Below are 22,070 nucleotides of genomic sequence, written 5' to 3'. Positions count from 1 at the left end.
ACAGCAAGTGAAGCTGTGGGTGACGTTTTGGAAGCAAGAAATAAAATCTACAAAAAAATTTCTTGTTTTCTTTTCCCCCTATTCTTGTCAAAGACAGCATAATTGAAGTTTATTATTACATCATGTGTTGTGGCTTGTATAGTTATGCAGCCTTTTTCAGGAATATGGATTACACCGGATCGTTTGCAATAGTTTCACAGGGAAGCGTCCTAGCATCAATGTCCATTTTCCAGAGACAGGTTTGCGTAACAGTATGAGGTCAATTCTGTCGCTTACGGGTGCATTTTCCACTAATCATGTACGCTAAGGCTAATTATTAGAGGTAGTAGTATGTTTAAAAAGCACCCAAAACTTAAGACTGAATGTAGTAGTCACAGAAAACAGACCCAACACTCTTGGTTTGCATGGTCCTGATTGTCTGCAATTAGATAATTGAAAGTGGTGTGTTAAAAAAAAAAAAAATAGCGTGGAGTTCAATTAGTGAGGTCAATCATTCTGTGGGGAAAAAAACTGGTGTGAATCAGGTGGCCCTTTTAAGGGTGACTATTATTCTCCTTGAAAACCTCAGAAAAATGGGTCAGTCCAAACATTGTTCAGAAGAATGGTGTAGTTTGATTAAAACATTCATTGCAGAAGGGAAAACATCAGAAGTGCAGAAAATAATTGGCTGCTCTAAAGCAACAATTCTCCAATACTTTATAAAATGGAAAGCAAAACCAGAGAGACGTGGAAGTAAACAGTAAACAACCAGTTGAACGGATGGAAGAATAGCCAGAATGGCGAAGACTCAACCAACAAGCCCTCGTAAAGTCTCACTGTTAAGAAAAGACGTGCTAAAGAGGATACAATTTGCCAATGACCACATTGAACTAGCCTAAAGAGAAATTGAAAAATATTTTGTAGACTGATAAAAGTATGATTGTTCATTTTGGGTCCAAGGGTCCCAGCCAAACTGAATTCAAGCCATAGTACACTCTGAAAACAGTGAAGCATGGTGGTGCAAGCATCTTTGATATGGGGTTGTTTTTCTTACCAGGGATCATGGATCAGTCTGCATATATCAAAAATACTTACTACGATTAACATCTTGGTTCCAAACCAACAAAATTACAGTTATGGAGTGACATGGCCAGCTCAATCCCCGGACCTTTATCCAATAGAAAACCTATAGGGTGACATCAAAAGTCCTGTTTCTGAGGCAGAGGAACTGTGGACTTGTCAAACCATCCTGGGCTGGTAGGCGTACCTGTTGATAGGTGCACAAAGTTGGTCGACTCACAGCTGTGAAGCAGTTCTCAGAACTGTGGTTATACAACTAAATATTAATTTAATGGGTCCCAGGAATGCCAGATCCAAAAAAATTTGAGTTTATAAAGCATATTCAGATCTGTAAAGAAAAATACAATTTTCCTTTTTTTTCTTTTTCACAAAAGCAATTCAAAATTGTTTCTTCGTGTTTTGATTTAGAAAATGATGTGCAGTGATTCTACTGCATGAAAAAAATAACTACGTTACGGATATATCCATATGCTTTTTTTTTTTTTTTTTATAAATAAAATGTAATAGAGGGGTTGAATTTAGAAATATAATTATATTTTTCCTACTAAAACATCCAAATTAACAATAGTCCACAATTTTTTTGTTGTTGGACTAAAAAAAAGTGATACATTTTTATATATATATATTTTTTTGTTGTTGTACCGTACTGCAGTTTCATTCGAGCTAAGCAACGAGGAACTTCCTGAGTGATGCTGATTGGTGGATTTAACCTGGAGTTGCGAACGAGCTGCATGCGCTTCAAGCTGTCTGTCACTTCCGTGGGCGGGTATTTCCGTGATGACGAGATCACAATCGTAACAGTGGCAGACGTTCACCCGCGGCTCTGCAAGCCAAACAGTGAAGAAAAGAAACGCAACAATGTGTCTCACTGTGGCGATTATTGGCGTCGCATTGCTCGTCTGCTGTCTTATATATTATTTCTTCCCTTCGCCCGAATCCAATCCCTTTAGGACGGACACTCGAGAACCCCTGAAGCCGATGGTCCACCGCAAAGAGAAGAATAAGGTGTTGAAACAAGGTAAGCCCCGCTGTCGCTGTATAAAGTCGTTTTAAAAGCGACCTTTGCTCACACGAGGCACGTGTCACCCAATTTATTTGGATATATAAGTGGATATACTCAATACTACGTATACCCTGGACTACACCACTGGTAACCCAGTGTTGAGCAAGCTACTTTGGAAAATGCAGCAAGCTAAGTTACAACAAAATGACATCAAATCAAAGCTACTTAACTTGGGTAGAGCCTCTTTAAAAGGCGAACAATAGTTTGAAATTTTGTTACAGGATTATTATTATTATTTATTTTTTCTGGAGAGCTCAGTATTGTTCATTCAGTAATTTTACCGATTTGACATGTCATCATTGCTCTCCTTTTTTTTATATATATATTTTTGTATATATATATATATATATATATATATATATATATATATATATATATATATATATATTTATATTTTGTATTTTTATTTATTTTTGTATGTGGGTGAAATGTGTATGTGCGTGCGTGCGTGCGAGCGAGCGAGTGTGTGTGTATTCATTAGTTCACCTAAAACCTATAAAAAAAAAAATCCCATACCGTTTCCCTAAACCAAACACTTCCAGCCAGAGTCGTGAGGCCGTCAGGAAACCCGAGAAAGGACCAAAGAAAAGAAAGGAAAGTGAAATCCAGCACCGACCAGACACCACCCACCAGGCCACCAACCAGAGTCCTTCAGCAACCCCAGAGACATCTAAATTTCAACAAATCAGGGAGACCTCAATAGACCAAAGGAGAGACTGAGGAAAGGAAGGAAGGACAGACGAAGTGGAGTGAGATCCACAGACACCAGCCTCCACCGATTCAATGACCTGAGGAAGATTGTGTCTGAGTTTCGATAGATGCTGGTGTGGTGGACCCGGCGTGCATGAAAATCTCCACCAAAGAGGGGAGCCGTCGACCCCCGCCAGGACAGAGAAAGCGCAACACCTCAGGGCCCCTAGGCCGCGGCAGCGCCAAAGGACGACCCCCGGGCCCCGCAGGGGCCACCGGCCGGAGAGCAAACCCAGGAGCACGAGCACCCCCCATCCCAACGCGGCCCGCGCCCCCAACCCAACGCAGCAGGACGGGGCACTGCAGGCCCGCCAGGAACCCCACCGGCCCACAGCCCCCCAGAATTAAGGAACCAGAATTAGGTTAAAAAATTCTATATACGTAGACCTTTTTTCTATAAATTTTGATATTTGGTTTTTATTTGAGGCAGATATTTTTTCCATTAAAATGTGATTTATGAGGAGGTTAGACCATTGGTCAATATTCAGAGTTTTTTTTATTTTTCCAGTTAAAAAGGATTGGTTTTTTTGCGATAGTAAGGGCTACAAGTGTAGATTGAAATTGTTTATGTGGTAAGTCAGTTGTTGTTAGGTCGCCTAGCAAACACAAGTTTGGAGATAAAGGTATCCTACAGTCCAATATAGCGGAAAGTTTTTCTAAGATTTTAGTCCAGAAATACATAACCGGAGTACTACATAACCATAAAGCATGAAAATAAGTGTCTGTGGTGTTTTGTAAACACTGGAGACAAATGTCGCAGTCTGAGAGTCCCATTTTCTTCATCATATATTGAGTAATGTATGTTCTATGAATAATTTTATATTGGATAAGTTGTAAATGTGTGTGTTTTGTCATTTTAAATGCGTTTTCACAAACTTGAATCCAAAAGTCAGATTACGGTGCTATAGACAAGTCTGTCTCCCATTTTGAGATGGGTAAAGACATTATATCAGTATATGAAAGTAACATATATTTTTGAAATTTTTTTTGTTGTTGTCGGAGAAAGCTTGGTAATATGTTTAGCTAAAACAGGCGGTTGGAGCGTACCCCGAAGTGTTGGAATTTGTTTCTTTATCATATTTTTAACTTGTAGATAATGTAAAAAATTTCCCTTTTTTATTTTATATTTTTGGAGCAAGGATTTATATGATATAAACATATTATCTGAGAAGAGATGGTGGAGATGTGTAATTCCTTTCTGCTCCCACACCTAAATAAAACGATTGCTTGTTAATTCGAAAGTCGGGGTTATGCCATAGGGGAGAAAGCCCACAGGGCTCCACTTGGGCTTTTGTAATTTCTAGTGCCTTCCACCAGGCAGTCAGGGTGGCGGAAATCATTGGGTTTTTAAAACAATTGTGTCGCTTAATCGATGTTTTACTGAAGAGTAAATCTAGAAGTCTGAGGTTATTACAATCCTTCTGTTCTAGTTCCAGCCAACAGTTAGTATCTCTGTTGGGTTGTGCCCATAGAACGATATATTGTAGCTGGTTAGCTATATAGTAGTACATAAAGTTTGGTGCCTCTAGACCACCTTTGGATTTACTTTTCTGAAGAGTAGATAGACTAATCTTTGCTTTGTTACAGGATTATTGAGGTGTAAATGAATGCTTCATTCTTCAATCAAAATAAAAAGTTTTTACTACCACTTCCAGATCCAATATATTGGACAAATGCAGGGGCTTCAGTGTGTTCTTATTTACATAACTCAATTAACTCATTCACTGCCATAAATTCATTGAATTTTTTTTTTTATTAAATATTAGGGGCAAGAGGCGGTTACATTTTTTATATTGTAATTAATCGCATGACTTCACTAGTTAATTCGCCATTGATCACAAATTTCATATCTGTTCTAAATGTACAATAAAAAATTCTAGGTTTTCATATTCTTGTTAACAAAAGTGGGAAAAAATGTTATAGAAATAAAAAACTAATAGAAATAGTTCAAATGAATTTTTGACGTTTATAGCCGTCAATGGCAATGAATGGGTTAAGTTATTGAATTTTAAAATTAATTATTTCAATGGACCACAAACATGTTGTCTTGTCGATTAAATAAACAAGAACACATGCTCTGAGTGTGAGGACTCAACAAGGAGCAGAATTTTTTAATGGCCGTTGATGATGTATTTGCCTGTGCAAATTTGAGCTCTCAACACAAAGTAAACAAATCGGCCAAGCGTAGCTTCCTTACTCCAAAAACTTGCAAGTATGAGTACTCATAAGTCAAGGTGTATCTATTGTAAGTATTTATCCATGTATTGTTGCTTTCAGGCTTCCTGGCCAGTAAAGTTCCTGACAACTTGGATGCCGTCATCATCGGTAGCGGGATTGGAGGGCTAGGCCTGGCTGGGCTACTGGCTAAAGTGGGAAAGAAAGTTCTGGTTCTGGAGCAGCATGACCGGGCCGGTGGGTGCTGCCACACGTTCACCGAGAAGGGTTTTGAGTTTGACGTTGGTAAGGACAACATTTGGCATTGTTAAATTCTTCAAAAATTACCGGAAGTGATCCACGGGGCGTTTTTTGCGTACCGTAGGAATCCACTACATCGGCGAAATGCTGGACCACAAGCCATTCCGCTGCGTGGTGGACCAGCTGACCAACGGGCAGCTGCAGTGGGCGCCCATGGAGAACCCATTTGATCATGTCGTGATCGGGCCGCCGGAAAACCGTCGTCACTATCCCATCTACAGTGGACGCACGCGCTTCCCTGAGGAGCTGAAGAAGTGTTTCCCGGGCGAGGAGGCGGCTATCGACGAGTATTTGCGATTGGTCAAGGTAAGACGAGCTGAACGTCCTGGACATAACTTTCCTCGAGTCAGACTCAAGTCATCAATTTTAGGCAATGATGGCAAATAACAAAGTACCAATATTTTGTTACTGTAATTTAGTTGCTTTTCGAGATCAATGTTCTTTATGTGAGAATTTCGTTTTTTGATGACATTTTTTTCTTTTTACTCCCGACATTGGAAAACAAATCTTTGCTTTTTCTTTTTTACTTTGTCAATATAGGCTCGTGACTTTTTTTCAACCTCCGTGGATGTAAATAGAGAGAGTTAAAGTCAACCATCTTTGAGATCTTGAAAGATTCGCTAATGACTGAAAGGCGAAGAACCGCAATGCAGACATTAAGTACATTTATATCTGTCAAAATTAAAGCACACAAATAGAATGTACCTTGGTACCTCTAAAATAGTCACTTTTCAGGAGAAACCCAAAAACGGCATGTTTGTTCAAACTTAAACATTGCAATCTTCGAAAAAAGTAAAACATTTTTCACACTTAAGTAAATATTTTGCAAACATAAGAAATACATGGCTACACGTGTGGAAAGACCAATAGTATAGATTTTTGAATACAACAAAACTTTTACCAAATTGTGACTTACGAAGTTTCGGCCAGATGCCTGAATATATTATTTAGAAGAATGCATGCTGTTTTGTAGTTAGTAACATAATACAATTACCATAATATTAATGTAATGTAACTGGATTACTTTTGGATTACTCCATTATTGAGTATGTTCATGAAGACAAAATAAAAATAAATATTTGCCCCTGCTACTTGCGGGTGATAGGGTCAGCCTACAAATAGCAAAAATCCTAGTGTAATTAAAAAGCATGTAGGCTAATGATTGATTGATTGATTGAAGGCCATATGGTGTTTTATATGGTGAACTGTCACTGAAAGCAACCACACCTCATGGATGGATGGATAGATAGATAGATAGAGTCATCCAATGAGGATGACGATGTGTGACATCAACTGCAAAATTAACTTTTATCCCAGTCACAAGTTTAGCCGTGTATATGTTGTGTATGATGTTTAAATAGTGAACTGGTGGAAGGAAGATTTGTTTGGAAGGTGTAACTCACATTATGGTTGTAGGCTAGCGGGCTAGCTAGCAAGATGCTACAGCGTGTAGCATGCCGCTGGACTCTTAGCTCAAACTTTCGCTCCGAGTAAATTCCAGTGAATACCGGTCGTCATTTCCTCCTCCCGTCCGTGAAGCTTTTTCAAACTGCCCGCGTGTGGAGGACACGACTAGTCAGTTCGTTCGTTCGTTCCCACATCCCCGACATGTAGCAACGGTCACACTCGCGCGGGCGTTCTGGTTCTCGCTCACTTGCTCTCTCTCTCTCGCACTCTTTTGCACTCTCTCTCATTGTAATTGTAATCCCTCGAAGTAATCCCCATTTTTAATAAATGTACCTGTAACCTGATTACATGTTTTTTCCTGTAACTGTAATGGAATACAGTTTAAAAAAAAAATTGCAATCTGATTACGTAACGGCGGTACATGTATTCCGTTACTCCCCAAGCCTGGTTATATAGTATAATTATTACTCTCCTCAATAAAAGCACAAATTAAATAAATCTTATATGATGTGCATCGACTGACATATTTGTACTACAAGTGATTTCCAGCGAGTTGTAATCCCTTCAATGCGAGATCTCTGATGCAGAAGTGAAAACGGATAAATAGGACGTTCATTTTATGCACTGGGGCTGTTTGCCAGTCTTTTAAGTTCCTGCCGGGTGTACCCAATGTTTGCACAACCAAGCAAGGAAATGGTACAAAAAAAAGCAACAACCAGGAGCCCCCACAAACATCCATCTTGGCAAATAGCCAGTTCTGGTGGGGAGTGGTTGCCCACTGTTGAATGCCCAACGTGTCTGTTGCTTTGTTGTACTTGTAGAAAACCGGCCGAGGCATCTGGTTCGTGGCCGTGCTCAAGCAGTTACCGGCCTTCTTGGCTGAGTTGCTGGTCCGCAGCGGTCTGGTGAAATATCTGTCGGCCTTCTTCAAAATGGCGCCCCACAGCCTGACCGAAGTCGTCAACAGGCTGACGGAGAACAAGGACCTTAGGGCCGTCTTCTCCTACATCTTCGGCACCTATGGTAGGCCCAATTGTTGGCTAATAATGCATAGAGTAACAGTAGGATAACTGTTTTATTTTTTAATTACACATCTCCAAACAGTAACGTTAGCAAGAACATTAGTGGTAACAACTCTTTAGGTAAAATTAGCATGGTTGCTAGCAATAACGCAACACAAGTTGTCATAGCTGGTCCACTATTTCTGATAAACCAATGAAATTATCTTATCGAGGGTTGCCAAGGAAACAACAGACACAATTCTCCTTCTCTGAACCCTAATGTTAGCCTTAATGCTAATGCTAACACAACTCCAGAAGTCTCCCGCCTGTGTCCTTGACTTTCCCCATCCCCATCCAGGTAATATGCCGAAAGACGCCAGCTTCGCTATGCACAGCCTGATAGTCACTCACTACCTGAACGGGGCCTGGTACCCAAAGGGCGGCGCCAGCGAGATCGCCTATCACATGATCCCCATCATCGAGAAGGCAGGAGGCGCCGTTCTGGTGCGAGCGCCCGTAAACCGCATCCTGTTCAACAATGCACGGGAAGCGTGTGGTGCGGAGACTCGCCATGGCAAAGTAGGACTGACGGTCACTTTTGTTTGGTTTCAATATTATTCGGTATGGCTCCACCAGGTGTGAGTGTGATGAAGGGGCAGGAGGAGGTACATATCCATGCCCCCATGGTCATATCCAACGCGGGTATCTTCAACACCTACCAGAAGCTGCTGCCCAAAGAGCTCCAGGCCATGCCGGGTAATAAGGAAACAACGTTCAAGCCATCTATGTATCCATTTATTTATCTATCTGTGTCTGTCCGTCGATCTGCTCGTCCGTTGACGCTAGTGCTAACACGATACAAGATCAGTCCACAAGATCCACAAATAGGATACACTTCCCTATTGGGTTATGCTATTCTCCTTATTCAACAGCTCTCATTAGCATAAGTGCTAAAACTATAAAATAATGATTAGAAGTGTTATGGCCTGTCATATCATAGATATCATAGTCATAGTAACTCATCTGGAGCTGCTGTGGCAAAACACAGATGTGATAGTATTTTTTTACATAACTGATTAGCAACTAGTGCTGATATGACACTAGCGCTAAGCTACGCGATAGGTTTCTTGGTTGGTTCGCTTATTATACAGGTGCTGGTCAGATAATTAGAATATCAAGGAAAAGTTATTTCAATATATATATTTTTTAAAGTTTACCTTCTATGTTACATTAGTTCACCATACACAAAGTGAAATATTGCAAGCGTTTATTTGTTTCAGTTTTGATGATTATGGCAGAAAGACACAAAAATAAAAAAACGTATTGTGACAAAAGCTCAATATTGCAGGCTACTGTATCTTGTTTTTGTTTTATTGAACATATAATGCAATATAAAATAAAAGTAAAAGAAAGAAAATAAAAGTTAAAAAGGAAAATAATTATTAGTAAAGTCAGAATTTACATTAAAGGGAGTAGGAAGAAGTACAAGAACTTATCTAGTCCTACCCCCTATAAATTATATCATGATAATGTACAATAAGTTATTATATTTAATATATCATTAAATTAGAAAGCAAATGAAGGAATAATGAAAAATAAACAGAACATGCACTTTTCGTAAATGCACATTTATTAGTGTAAGTTATAAACCCTTATCCATTGCTTACGCAAAAAAATAAAAGGCAAAATAAAACCCTACATATACAATGAATCTACTCACAATATGATAAATTTCCCCAAAATAATTGTTGTACATACATCTCGCACATACTGATGATTATTATCTTTTAGCAATCCAGAGGCAGCTGAGCATGATAAAGCACGGGGCAGGCGGCCTCAACATCTTTGTGGGACTCGACGGCACCAAGGAGGAGCTGGGCCTCAAAGCAGACAACTACTGGATCTTTACAGAGAACAATTTTGACGAACTGTAAGTTGGCTGTTCCACCGTATAATTGTACATCTTTATGCTCACTCGTAAAAAAAAACAAACTCTTCTTCAAATTGTCAACATACAGTAAAACTAACTTACTCAGTCTTGCAAAAGTCTGCTAGTGCTAGCTTAATGCTAACACATAATGCAAAATGCAATAGTCTAATGATTAGCATCACTGTCACAGTAAAAACCTAATAACGAATTGAAATGTTACTACATGTACACTAAAAATTGGTATCGTTGCATCCCTACTTTTAAATTGTGATTGATCATCTCAAATCCAGTTCAATCACTCACTACCAACACTGGGAAAACCTCATTATTGAAAATGAATGGGTCTTACTTGTTTGCCGTTTTGTCCCTCAGGTTGACAAAATACAGGGACAGCAGCAGAGAGGAGTCTTCCAAAAGCATCCCCATCCTGTTTGTCGCCTCCCCGTCTGCAAAGGATCCTACCTGGGAGGAGAGGTCACCAGGTACGAGACTTTAGATTTGGTAAAGCCGGATGTGGCTCATGCGTGTGCCATACAACTTACGACAGTGATTTATTGTTTTTGGTTTGGCGCTGTAGGCAAGTCCACGTTAAGTCTGGTCAGCTTCGCCAATTATGACTGGTTCGAGGAGTGGAAGGACGACAAGGTGACCAACCGGGCGTCCAATTACAAGGAGTTAAAGCAGGTGTTCATCGAGACAGCCCTGCAGGTGGTGCTGGAGGTCTTCCCCAAAATCTCCAGGGACAAGGTACGGTTAGCATTAGCATTAGCTGAAGTAATCCGCTATTATGTTAGCTCACGACAAATCCATTCCTTGTCAGTACGTGCCCTGCGTTTGGCTAGTGACCATTCCGGGGTCGACCCAGCTCTCTCCTAATTAATGAATGTAACTTTCCCACACTGGCACAGGTGGAATACATCGACGCCGGCACCCCCATCACCAACACTCACTACATCGGCACGCCCAAGGGTGAGATCTACGGGGCTGACCACGGCATTGAGCGCTTCACCCCGGAGTTCAGCGCCAACATCAGGCCCCAGACGCCATTCAAAAACCTCTACCTGACAGGTAGTCACGTCGTCCAATCCAGTGTTTCCCAACCTTGATTAAGCCAAGGAACATCATGTTCTGCCTGTCGGTCACCACTTGTCGATGGCATAGAATGATGAACAAATAGTATACATTTTAGTAAATAAATAATACTTTTCAGACCAATTACAAATAAGCAGCTCAGTGGTTGGGAATCATTGGTCCAATAAGCATAAGACGCCACATTGTCTAATCTGTATCCAGTTTCTACATTCACACGTTAGTTACTGTCGTAGGTCAGGATGTGTTCCTGTGTGGCTTCGCGGGCGCACTGGCTGGCGCGCTTACCTGCGGCTCGGCCATCCTCCATCGCAACCTACACCTGGATGCCTTGGCGCTGGCCAAGAAGACCAAGTTTGTCAACGGCAAACTGAAAGGAGTGTAACCGGGCGGAATAGGAGCTGGCTTGACTAACAGGGCTTTTTCATTGGCTGATTTGCCTCATTGAATGAAACACCAGTAATGCTATCTGCAGTGCCTTTTATGGAATATCTAAACAATACCTTGTTTACCATATTATACACATATACATAAACATGTTCTGTAAAATATCATATATTTATTGAAATACTGTATTTTGAAGAAGAGATGTTGCAGTACAGTGTATAATGTAGAAAACAAAGTTTAATCATAACATGGCTGCTGTATGTACTGTAACAATATGCATCATAATAAATAGTACAATATTGTTTGGATGTGAAAGAGAAATGTTATGTTCTTAACTCTAACCTGTTTTGCTTGTAACATGCTTACTTACGGAGCTCATATTATAAGACTTTTTTTGTGATAAAGGGCTATAGAAATAAACTTGATTAGAAACACCGCCGTGTTAAAGTCACAACCTTTTTCAGTTTGTTGGCCTACACTTGCACATAGTGCTAACTGTTATTATTTTAAAATGTTACTTTTAATTTGGCAAAGTTGAGCAAATAATGTGAATGCATTTTCTATCGGTAACGTTGTTAGACATTTAGCTGTACTTATTAATTTTAATACGGTTCTTGAACGTCCACAATCCCTAGTGCGCGTGCGTCAACACGGCGTTCGCGTTCACGCGTTACGACACACACGAACAGCTGATGTTAACTTTGAGCTTTTCCGAATCATGTAGTTGTATTTAAGAGTTGTGTGTATATTTTTGAGGAGGGGGGACTGCCTGGGCTGCCAGCGACACGTAAGCAAGATAATTTTAAATGATGCCATTAAGGTAAAGTAAACCGAAAAGTCATGTACTGAAGTTATTGAAATGATAAACCGTCTAGACTGCAAGCTAACTTGCTTAATGGTTAAGACACTAATTAGCTAGTCACGTGACAAGCTAAGTAAATGTATTCTTTAAAATTGCATGATTATTAAATAAAAATACATACAAAACAAAACAAAACGATTATTTACTCCATGGACAAATACAAGCGGCCCGATTATTGCAATCATGCTCAACTTTATCCAAACCTTTTCCTTCGAACAGGGCTCGCTCATGACATGCGCAGTAGCAACATAAAGTTCAGCATATATAAACTAAAATACAGTAGCCAAACTAATTATACACAAAACAAATATTACCCATCTGCAAGTCATTAAATAAAAATACAAAATGGCAACTAAATCATGTGTTACACAGCCAGCCAAGAATGAATTAGATTACCCATCTCAGTTAAGACTACTAAATTTTGGATGTATTTGGCTATTTCAGCATTTTTGGTATAGCGTTTAAGGACTTCGTGGGACGTCCATCATTCAATATTCAGAAATGTATAACATTTTTAACTACTCATAACTGGAGACAGACTTCAGACTGCTTTCTCAGCTGTTTATACTTGGGGAAGCTTTAACCAAGTAGTATGAGAAAATTTAGCCAAGCAACTAACAACTATCAGAGTAGTTACGTTGGGGCAATTTGGGAAAGACTTTTGTTTTTGGGAGGCTGGTTTGGTTTCTACTTCCAGAATTCACAGATATACATGTGGGACTTTAGATAACAGTGTGGTCCATAGTCAGCTAATTCTATTTGCAAGATAATGTTATAATAGCCAACACAGTTAATTGTTATCAATCATTTGTTCAGGTTTTACCTGTAAAAGGTAGTAGTCCCATGAGCTCTGGCTTAAACTGGAATCTGGTTGGTTACAGAAATAATTTACAATGCTTCACTTTTGCCATATTTTATGTTACAACCTTATTCCAAAATTTTATATTCTTTTTTCCCCTAAAAAAATACACACGGCACCCTATAATGATATCTTGAATTATAATTTTGTATTTTTTGCAATGTACACATGTACATAAATATTCACAGTCTTTGGTCAATAGTGTGTTGTTGCACCTTTGGCTGAAGCTGCAGCCTGAAGTTTTTTTTTTGTTTAAGAATATGCTTCTTATCACACTTTTCCTTGGGCAGCTTTGCCCATTCTCCAAGAAGCTCATGCATATGCATCTTCTCTAACTGTTCTGCTTTTCTACATCCAGGGCAATGGCGCTTAACGCTAGTCCGCTCCTCTATGAGCTGCTGGCGGAGATTGGCCAGGGATCCTATGGCAAGGTGTACAAGGCCAGGGCAGTGGGCAAGGAAGGGCGCCTCATTGCAGTGAAAAAGTTCCATTTCTGCAGCGAGTTGTCACCGTTATCGGGTGACAACGGCATCCCTCCCTACATACTCCGCGAGGCGGCACTGCTGAATAAGATGAAGTACTTCAAACACCCCAACATTGTCAAGTAAGAGAACACAAGACCTTTTCATCTCATTGCTAAATGGTTTGGCAATTGTTAATTGACATTCACGTTTTTTGGGGGGGAAACATATCACCCATTTTTCACACACACAAAAAAAGCCTCAACTATTTGCAATTTTCATGCAAGGGCCAATGCACTTCTGTTTTGCTGCCATCTTGTATCTTGGTGCCAAAGAACCATGTTGAAGTAAGTTAAGGAGCTTCATTTGGACAAAAGTAGTGCTTTACCGCTATTTTGTGAGATTTAGAGGCAATTACAAATGCTTTCTGGGGCTGTCAGTTACAGACGTTTGCTATTCACAGCAGGTTGCAGGCCATATCCCCTCAGAAAAAGCATGGATTAGCTGTATTTATTTCAGTGGAAATTAATGCCAATTAATGTTTAGTATAAAAAATAAATCAAATCCCGGACATATGAATTAAAAGCAGAAATTGCTTTAAAAATGTCATGTTATTTGCTTTTGTGAAAAAAAAATATTTTAACTCATTCACTGGCAGCCATTTTCTGAGCAGCCACTTCCTTCCTTGCCAGACATTTAAGGATTTTCACTGATTTTGCAAGGCCCACAGAATATTGCGTTCTGCAGCTATATAATCATGAAACCTACCAAAACAAAAATTCAACTTTTTTGGGGGGGGATTTTTAACTACATTGTTGCAATATATATATATGCCTGGCGGAAAAAGAGCTGACGAAACTGAGGAGATAAAATCTTCTCTTGCAAAACTCAGGTTTGTTGACAGGAAAAAAAAGATTGCTCTTTTGAGAGATAGCTACAAGCTTAACGGTAAACATGTCTACGTCAATGAAAATCTCAAAACGAAAGTCTGACATTGCCAGAAGGGCGCGACAATTGAGAAAGAATGGATTTATGGAGAACACATGGACAAAAGACTGTCGGATCTTCATCCAAACACAAGAAAACTCATCTTCTCAGAAGAAAATACAGATCATGAAAAGAGTGGAAGAATTGGCGGAGAGAGACAATAACTGCTACCAGTAACTCACATCATTAAATTGTAGATTATGTTTTACCCAAATGAAATTATTGTAACATATTACTAATTAACCCAAAACTGGAGCTGTCATGATTGGAATAATGTAAATATAGCATATGATTTCTTGCTGACACTGCCAAGGTTAACTCTTGTTTATGTACCTGCATTGATAACATGTATTGCTGTTCCTGTAAGAACGTAAACATTGTCTGGCTCCATTTCTGTTTGGACATTTGTTGTAACATGCAAGGCTGGCGTTATAAGGTTGTATTGTGGCTGCAATGTATCTGCTGTAAATAGTTACAATGCGGTTGGCGAATATGGTTCCGGGATGGGGCTGGCGGGGGCTACTCCGCCGGGTGGGCTGGCCTTGGTGAGCGCTCAGGAGTATCAAGATCTAAGCATCATCGGATGCTGGCAACAGTGGTGGCTGAGCCGACCAGAATGGAGTGAACATTGCTGTGGACGCAATGGGCAGAATGCAAGCCCATATACTCTTCCGGAAGCCACAACATGTGTGAAAGCTGATCCAAAGTCAACGAAGACGCTACTGGTGAACGAGCATGCGCTCGCCGTGGCTGCTCGCCTGGTTGGGTGGGCCTGTTGGTGGTGTCCGGGAACCGATTTACCAATTCCAAATGATTGGTACTAATGCGTATAGTAAGAATCGATGGGGACGGATTACTAATAAGCTATGGTTTCTACCCGTCAGCCCTTCTTTCGGATGTCAATGTTGCAAATGATAATATGTGATCGATGTTACCTGTAATAATGTATCAGAAAGGAAAAAAATAATAAAACGAAACAGACTCTCTTCTTTCATTAGAGAAAAAAAATCTTTCTACCCTTTTCCATTCTTTAATAATCTGCAGTAGAACATTGCCAAGTTTCACAATTTTTCCCTTTTCTGACAAGAAAACGGTGGAAAAACTGCTTTTTGTGAAAAGGTTCATTTCAAGCTAAATTTTGACTTTGCTTCTTTGCTTTCGTGACATCTCAAACATCTAAACAGTGCTTTTATTCTTTACAACAACATAACCAACACAGATAAATGCATTTTGATAGTATATAAGTATAAGTATAAGTATATAACTATTTACAATTCAGATGTAGCAAAACAAAACAAAACTTTGAACTACATATACAAGTGTGTGTGTGTGTATAAAAAATAAATCAAATCCTGGACAAATGAATCAAAAGCAGAAATTGCTTTAAAAATGTCATGTTATTTGCTTTTGTGAAAAATATATTAAAATCAGATTTTTGCACTAACATTTTAAGGGGCATATCGCCCAGCACTACCAAATTTTAGTTAATCCATATATTGTACATAATGACACTGATATTTACATATAAATCCTCTTGTTGGACTGTATAGGCTGTTGGATGCGACAGTCACGTTGGTTGGCAAGGACTTCGACCTAACAGTGGTGTTGGAGTACATCGACCAGGACCTGTCCACTTACATGTCCATAGCCCCTCCGTCTGGACTCAGCCGGGACAACATTAAGGTAAGAACAATAACACAGTAAACTTAACTAGAATTTTTCTTTCCTTGTTGAGACTTCTCCTTGTTGATTTCGGCCATAAATTCCGCAGGTTCTAAGCAACATAGTGAGTGAAGTTACTGGCAAAACGTTATTTTTGCACCATGCCCTCTAACACTCATCACATTTCTTCTACTCTTATTTTATTTGCCATGAAGTGATGACTTCAAAATAAAAACTAAATCAAGTTGAAGCGGAAACTTATTGTTGGACGCGTTACCTAACTTCATTTATCTCAGTGTTAAATTGTAACACTAAATATTCCCAATCATGGATACACACAAGTACAAAAATGTCATATATCAAATTGTGTTTGCGGCAGTAATAGAATATGCCATCGGTCCGCCGGTGAGATGCAGCGTAGTCTACTGCATTCTTCAACACGCTAAACTAGACTTGCCCCAACATGAAAATAAAGATGTGCCCGTTTTTACGCCTAATGTTTACTTACTGTCCCCAAATTTTCGGGTGCACCAGGAGCATGGCAGCTCTGTCCGCCGGAACGCCCAGGGAAGCGCAACGTGGTCTGCAAAATTCTCAAGCACGGTAAACTGGATTTGCCCAACACGAAAATGACGGTGCGCCCGTTTTTACGTTGAGCACACGGACAGCTGTCTATGAAAATGGGACCCTTAATTTGTATTTATATTCATCCCTGCCAGTGTTCACAAGTTCAAATGATCACTTTTACAACACTCTTAGGAAATCACAATATCCCATTACTGGTGAGCTGTTTTTAGAACAGGCCAACAGGCTACCTGGTGTCCATGGGCACCATGTTGGTGACTGCTGAGCTACACACTACAGCTTTAGGAATTTGTCATTTTTATCTATAAGGAGGACAATAATTATGTTAATGATTTAAAAAATATATAAATGGCAATATTCAACACTTCATTTCCAAATAAAACACACTATTCATCATTGTCCTGCAATTACAGCAGAGGGTGCTGTTCTCCAACAAAAGCCCCAAACAAACCCCCCTCAGTGAGTTTTGTGTATTATTATAGGCCATTTTTAAATGGTTGTTTTATTTTCAGTCAGTAAAATAGAATTCATTATGAAAAGAGTCATACTACAAAAAATATATGATAACATATATGTTCAGATAATGCATGATATACCACAGTTATCCTAGTATGTCCTAATTTTTTAGTATGGCTGTTGTAGCGACTAACCTTGGGTTCTGTAGTCGCCGTGGATGGATGTGGGAGATGTTTTTGACACGCTCGACTTAACATATATTTGTCCACAAAAAAAGGGCTTCAATGGTTCAATCTAAAACAAACATGGCATAAATGATGCTGCTAACTTTCTTTTTTTTTCTCTCTCTCTCTAGAGCTCAGTATTGTTCATTCGATTTGACATCATCATTGCTCTCCTTTTTTAAAAATCTAAATAAAATAAAAAATAAAAATGTTTTTTTTCTCTTTTTTTTAAATTTTTAAAATATATATACATATATATATATATATATATATATATATATATATATATATACACACACATATATATATATATATATTTTTTTTTGTATGTGGGTGAGTGTGTGTGTGTGCGTGCGTGCGTGCGAGCGTGTGTGTATTCATCAGTTCACCTAAAGCCCATTAAAAAAAATCCCATACTAATAATATAATATAATAATAAATTGCCAAATGCAGAAACATCAATGTAAGTTATCACGATGTAGTGGCTCTCGCTAACAGACAGAATTAAGTAACCAGAATTAGGTTAAAAAATTCTATATCCGTAGACCATGTTTCTATAAATTTTGATATTTGTTTTTTATTTGAGGCAGATATTTTTTCCATTGCTGCTAACTTTCTAACTGAAATCCTATTTGTGAAATTGATGTATGAGTGTATTTATGAGCAAATGTTTGACAGAGTGGTAAAACAACGCATGACCTTCCACTCCATCAACCTGATCACCTGCTTAAAAGGATTAGGGAGGGAGGGTGGAGAGGTCCAGGCGGTGCCTACACTGCCACCTGTGGTCATCTACCGCAAATAAAAGCAAAAATACAACTATAATAACATGAGTTCAAAAACTTTATATTATTATCTAAATAAACACTTTTACAAATCATTATCAGGCGGGAACATGCGCTGTCCAATTTTGGTCAGTTTGATCATGGCGCGGCATGGCTCAGTGGTAGAGTGGTCGTCTCCCATCCGTAAGGGTGTGGGTTCAATCCTAAGCCCCTGGTGAGCATATTGCGGTGTCCTTAAGCAAGGCACTGAACCCTGATTTGCTCCGAATGGACCTGGCAGTGGTCAGCCATTGGTGTGTGAATGTGAGGTGTTGTAAAGCAGTCCATTGACCAATTTCCTCATTTTTATTTATTATTATTATTTTTTTTACATCTATACAACTAGTCTGTCCCTATGTGGGTGTTTTTTTCAACATTTTTTTTTACATTATTTACCAATCAAAATTGTTGAAAATGTTTTGTTCTGGATGACGTGCAATGTTAACAACTTACAACTTAATTTTTGTGTGTTTAACGCAATAATTTTGAAGACGCGAGGATTGATGCTGATGATATTTTACATACTGAGCTGACCTTTATTTTTTTGTACCTAATTTGTACCGTTTTAAAGTCTCTTGAGTACCAAAGTTTGTCAACCCGCATGTGCCTACCTTCCTTCCATACCGCAAGCTACAAGATGTGGAATGTGTTTGTCCAGGCCGTGATGCTGCAGCTGATGCGCGGCCTGGACTTCTTGCACACCAATATGGTGCTGCACCGCGACCTCAAGCCGCCCAACATCCTGGTCAGCAGCAGCGGCCGGGTCAAGATCGCCGACTTCGGCATGTCTCGATTGTACACCTTCAACATGGCCCTCACACCAGGTGTACGTGCGCCATTACATCATTATGTTCGTCACAAAAAGTGTGTTTGAAGAAAATGCGTCATTTTTTTTCGCCTCCGCAGGTTGTCACATTGTGGTATCGAGCTCCGGAAGTGCTGCTCAAATCTCCTTACATGTCGTCTGTGGACGTGTGGAGCGCCGGGTGCGTCTTTGCTGAGCTCTTCCTTCTCAAGTAAGCGCGTCACTCATCACCGTTGATATGAAGATGACACGTTGACGTGACGTTCATCCCGCAGGCCGCTCTTCAACGGATTCAGTGAGGCGCACCAGCTGCAAATGATCTTTGAGTGAGTATTTGCTCGTTGGTGAATTCTAAAATCTCTTTCTCGCAGAGTTCATGCAAAAAGAGCCAAAATGTATCTGCCTTTTGCCGTTTTCACAGAAAGCAGCAAATGTGTGATATTTCTGCATCATTGCGTAATAAAAGATCCGGAACAAAACATTCTGCATTAACCCTACAATGTTCTGCATTTTTTCACAGCTCTGCACTTTCACAAAGGCTCAATTAAAATTTATTTATATATCGATTTATTTATATATTTATAGAATTATTTTCTTTGCTTTAAAAAAAAAATCATTGGTGGCTCTTTAAATTTATTTATTTATTTATAGAATTATTTTCCTTTCTTTAAGAAAAATCATTGTCTCTTTGTTTTGGGTCTGTCAACCATTTTAGCTTCATTGGCTTGCCAAGCAAGGATGAGTGGCCCCAGGATAGCCCCGTCACCTACTCACTCAACTTGGGGCCCAAGAATCCCAATCCTCTGCTCCTGCGCTCACTGAACCCCTACGACATAGACCTCCTTCTGGTGAGTTGATAAAAGCGTCAGAAAAGAGAGAAAGGCTGGGCGAAATCTCGTTTGCAGTAATACTAAAATATGTTGTCAGGATTTTTTTTTTATGGATTTTTTTGGGTTGCAACAGTTAGACTAAAACATGGCTGCAGAGAAGAGCTACTTTACAATAATACAGTTGGTGGTGCCAACTTTGCAACTTTTCACACCCCTCTAATACGATACGATACGATACGATACGATACGATACGATATACTTTTATTTTCCCCGTGGGGAACTTTTTCCTGGACTCCATCCAGCTGCAGTTTACAGTAAGAGAAAACAACAGAATAGAAAGAGATGAAATTAAAATTAAATAAATAAGAAGTGCAGCAATAAGTAGAAGACTTCCCAGAAGTCTTCACAGGAGTATACATGTGTAGAGAAGTACATTGCACACACCCATATACACACACACATATACACACTTCTATATATATATAATGACTATTTAAAAAAGTTTTTAGCTCTAACCCCTGAAGCAAAATTTGCCTTGTCATTGTCACTTGCTTTTTCTAGAAGCGAAGGCGCAAAAACAATCAACAAAAATGTGAAATTGTATTTTTGTGAAACAAATCTCATTTTTTATTTTAAGGCCATTTTCCCAGCTTGAGTGTCAATCTTCCATTTTGTTCCCTGCAGCAATGTTTGACCTTCACACCGAGCAGACGCATCTCGGCTGCCAGGGCCCTCGCTCACCCCTTTTTCAGCCAGCACTGAGCGAAAGTATTCAATCCATTATAACACGTTGATGTTGCACATTTACAAAAGTACTATGAGCACCTTAAAATGGACACCTTTTGTTGCTCATTTTATCAAACTGAGAAGTGGCAGTGCTTTATGTTGTTAAAAACGTATGAATTTGAGGCCTGATTAATGAAATATGTCAGTGTTATTTATAACATCTTTTTCTATTCATGTTTATACCAGTTTATAACCAGTGTTGCATTTAGGAGCAGTGCAAGCACTTTCATGGGTTGATTTGTAAACTTCAAACAAAAAATCATTTATTAAATGAAACATTTTTTTCCACGTTTTTAATACTGTGTCTTAATAACATGTCTGTGACATGCAGGCATGCAAGTTGGTCAAAATGGTTCAAGAATTCTAGACATATTTTTGAAATTGGCTAACTGCCGGTGTTTCCCTACCTAGCTGTCTATCAACATTATTATTATACTGAACATTATTATCAGAAGCTAATGCTGCTAATACTGTTAACACTGCAAGTCTGCTTACATCTTGGCTCTGACACGATAGCAACATTTGAGCTGCTGCGTGAAACTAGTTCTTTCCCTCTGGAACTTCGCCCAGCCAAGCTTTCAAGACGTTGGCTGAGAAACTTGATATAGAAGTGGTGGTTATGTTTATTTGTCCAACTGTTACATAACAGTGAGGAGGAAGTGCACATTTCAGAAACTGACAGACCACTAAATTGATTGTTTAATTTCCCACTTAATGGGTAGGCTGGCACTCCTGAGGCACACCTGTTTGGTTAATAGGCCACATTTCCCATGCAACGTTTCACGTCACCATAGAAACGTGATGCTTTTCCAGCTTTCAACAAAATGCAATTCAAAAAACAGGGACCCATAAATGCAACACATTTCATGTCATTCACCAAGTAAGATAATTGATTCCGTTACGTTGTCTACTCACACATTCACATTACAAAATTGTACTTTTTGAATTCGCTTTTATTTATGTTTCAAGACATTTAAACATAACTGTGCAGTTCTCACTTTGTTGACCCGACTGTCTTTAAACGCAACACCTACCGCTCACCAGGCTCCCTTAAATTACCGTTTCGGCAGCTATTTGTTTCTTGCATATTACATTTAAATATGGATACAGACGCACCGTGGTTCGTCCGTCTATTTTTACTCTTCATTCACGTGTGCTGTTAATGCCCCACCCACCTCCCCTAGAGAGGGGCTGACTACTTTTGGAGCAAGCTGTCAACGTCAAGTGCTGGCTAGCCCAAGGGAGGAGCTTGTGCCTGTTCTCGCTACACGCATGTAAGTATCAGACAGACACTGTTCGTTCTTTCATAAAAAAAGAAAATAAATAAAAAGTCTAGAGTAGCGGGGTATGATCTTGAATCAATCCCTGTGGATGTTAATGACTGCTATTAAGTTACATTTGATAACTTGCTTGACATTGTCTCGATATGGAAGTTCTTTTGAACTGAAGCGCATGAAATGGTCGTGAAGTCACCTGCTTGTAAATACCGTAAAGCAACTAAAAAACGTCATCATGGATTGAATACGGTTTAGTTTCCTGTTTTAAATTTTTTTTTTGATTTATTAAT

General features: G+C 39.3%; 3 protein-coding genes across 6 annotated transcripts in view; all 3 read left to right on the top strand.

Annotated features, from left to right (window-relative positions):
• The first annotated feature begins 1,739 nt into the window (after positions 1 to 1,739).
• Positions 1,740 to 11,595, top strand: retsat.2 (retinol saturase, tandem duplicate 2). 2 transcript variants are annotated; one of them, XM_077556910.1, is made up of 12 exons: positions 1,929 to 2,077; positions 2,665 to 3,234; positions 5,150 to 5,332; positions 5,412 to 5,653; positions 7,576 to 7,777; positions 8,114 to 8,311; positions 8,392 to 8,511; positions 9,547 to 9,685; positions 10,058 to 10,167; positions 10,263 to 10,432; positions 10,594 to 10,753; positions 11,011 to 11,595. In XM_077556910.1, exons 2-12 carry the CDS (start codon positions 2,967 to 2,969, stop codon positions 11,157 to 11,159), a joined length of 1,941 nt encoding a protein of 646 aa, XP_077413036.1. In that variant the 5' UTR covers positions 1,929 to 2,077; positions 2,665 to 2,966; the 3' UTR covers positions 11,160 to 11,595. The 2 variants fall into 2 exon arrangements, with proteins under 2 accessions (XP_077413037.1, XP_077413036.1); XM_077556911.1 differs by lacking the exon at positions 2,665 to 3,234 and having other exon boundaries at positions 1,740 to 2,077.
• A 98-nt stretch (positions 11,596 to 11,693) lies between these two features.
• On the top strand, positions 11,694 to 20,756 carry cdk21 (cyclin-dependent kinase 21). 2 transcript variants are annotated; one of them, XM_077556914.1, is made up of 8 exons: positions 11,694 to 11,948; positions 13,241 to 13,486; positions 15,881 to 16,013; positions 18,740 to 18,907; positions 18,988 to 19,097; positions 19,162 to 19,212; positions 19,602 to 19,734; positions 20,402 to 20,756. In XM_077556914.1, exons 2-8 carry the CDS (start codon positions 13,245 to 13,247, stop codon positions 20,477 to 20,479), a joined length of 915 nt encoding a protein of 304 aa, XP_077413040.1. In that variant the 5' UTR covers positions 11,694 to 11,948; positions 13,241 to 13,244; the 3' UTR covers positions 20,480 to 20,756. The 2 variants fall into 2 exon arrangements, with proteins under 2 accessions (XP_077413040.1, XP_077413039.1); XM_077556913.1 differs by having other exon boundaries at positions 11,694 to 11,981.
• Positions 20,757 to 21,674: 918 nt separating this feature from the next.
• The window catches only part of svilc (supervillin c), a 33,545-nt gene continuing 33,149 nt past the window's right edge, over positions 21,675 to 22,070 (top strand). For both annotated transcript variants that reach the window (XM_077557672.1, XM_077557669.1), the window contains exon 1: positions 21,675 to 21,777. The gene's annotated coding sequence lies outside the window, so the exon portion shown is untranslated. The remainder of the gene's footprint in view (positions 21,778 to 22,070) is intronic.

The sequence above is a fragment of the Vanacampus margaritifer genome, chromosome 2, assembly GCF_051991255.1.
Source record: "Vanacampus margaritifer isolate UIUO_Vmar chromosome 2, RoL_Vmar_1.0, whole genome shotgun sequence".
NCBI classification, from domain to species: domain Eukaryota; kingdom Metazoa; phylum Chordata; class Actinopteri; order Syngnathiformes; family Syngnathidae; genus Vanacampus; species Vanacampus margaritifer.
This window is presented reverse-complemented; position numbering and strand designations above follow the sequence as displayed.

Coding starts and splice junctions, on each gene's coding strand:
- retsat.2 (XM_077556910.1), top strand. CDS start 2,967: ATGAAAATCTCCACCAAAGAGGGGAGCCGTCGACCCCCGCCAGGACAG. Junction 3,235..5,149: donor AATTAAGGAACCAGAATTAG/GTTAAAAAATTC, acceptor TGTTGCTTTCAG/GCTTCCTGGCCAGTAAAGTT. Junction 7,778..8,113: donor CTACATCTTCGGCACCTATG/GTAGGCCCAATT, acceptor ATCCCCATCCAG/GTAATATGCCGAAAGACGCC.
- cdk21 (XM_077556913.1), top strand. Junction 19,213..19,601: donor CAGCTGCAAATGATCTTTGA/GTGAGTATTTGC, acceptor CAACCATTTTAG/CTTCATTGGCTTGCCAAGCA. Junction 19,735..20,401: donor ACGACATAGACCTCCTTCTG/GTGAGTTGATAA, acceptor TGTTCCCTGCAG/CAATGTTTGACCTTCACACC.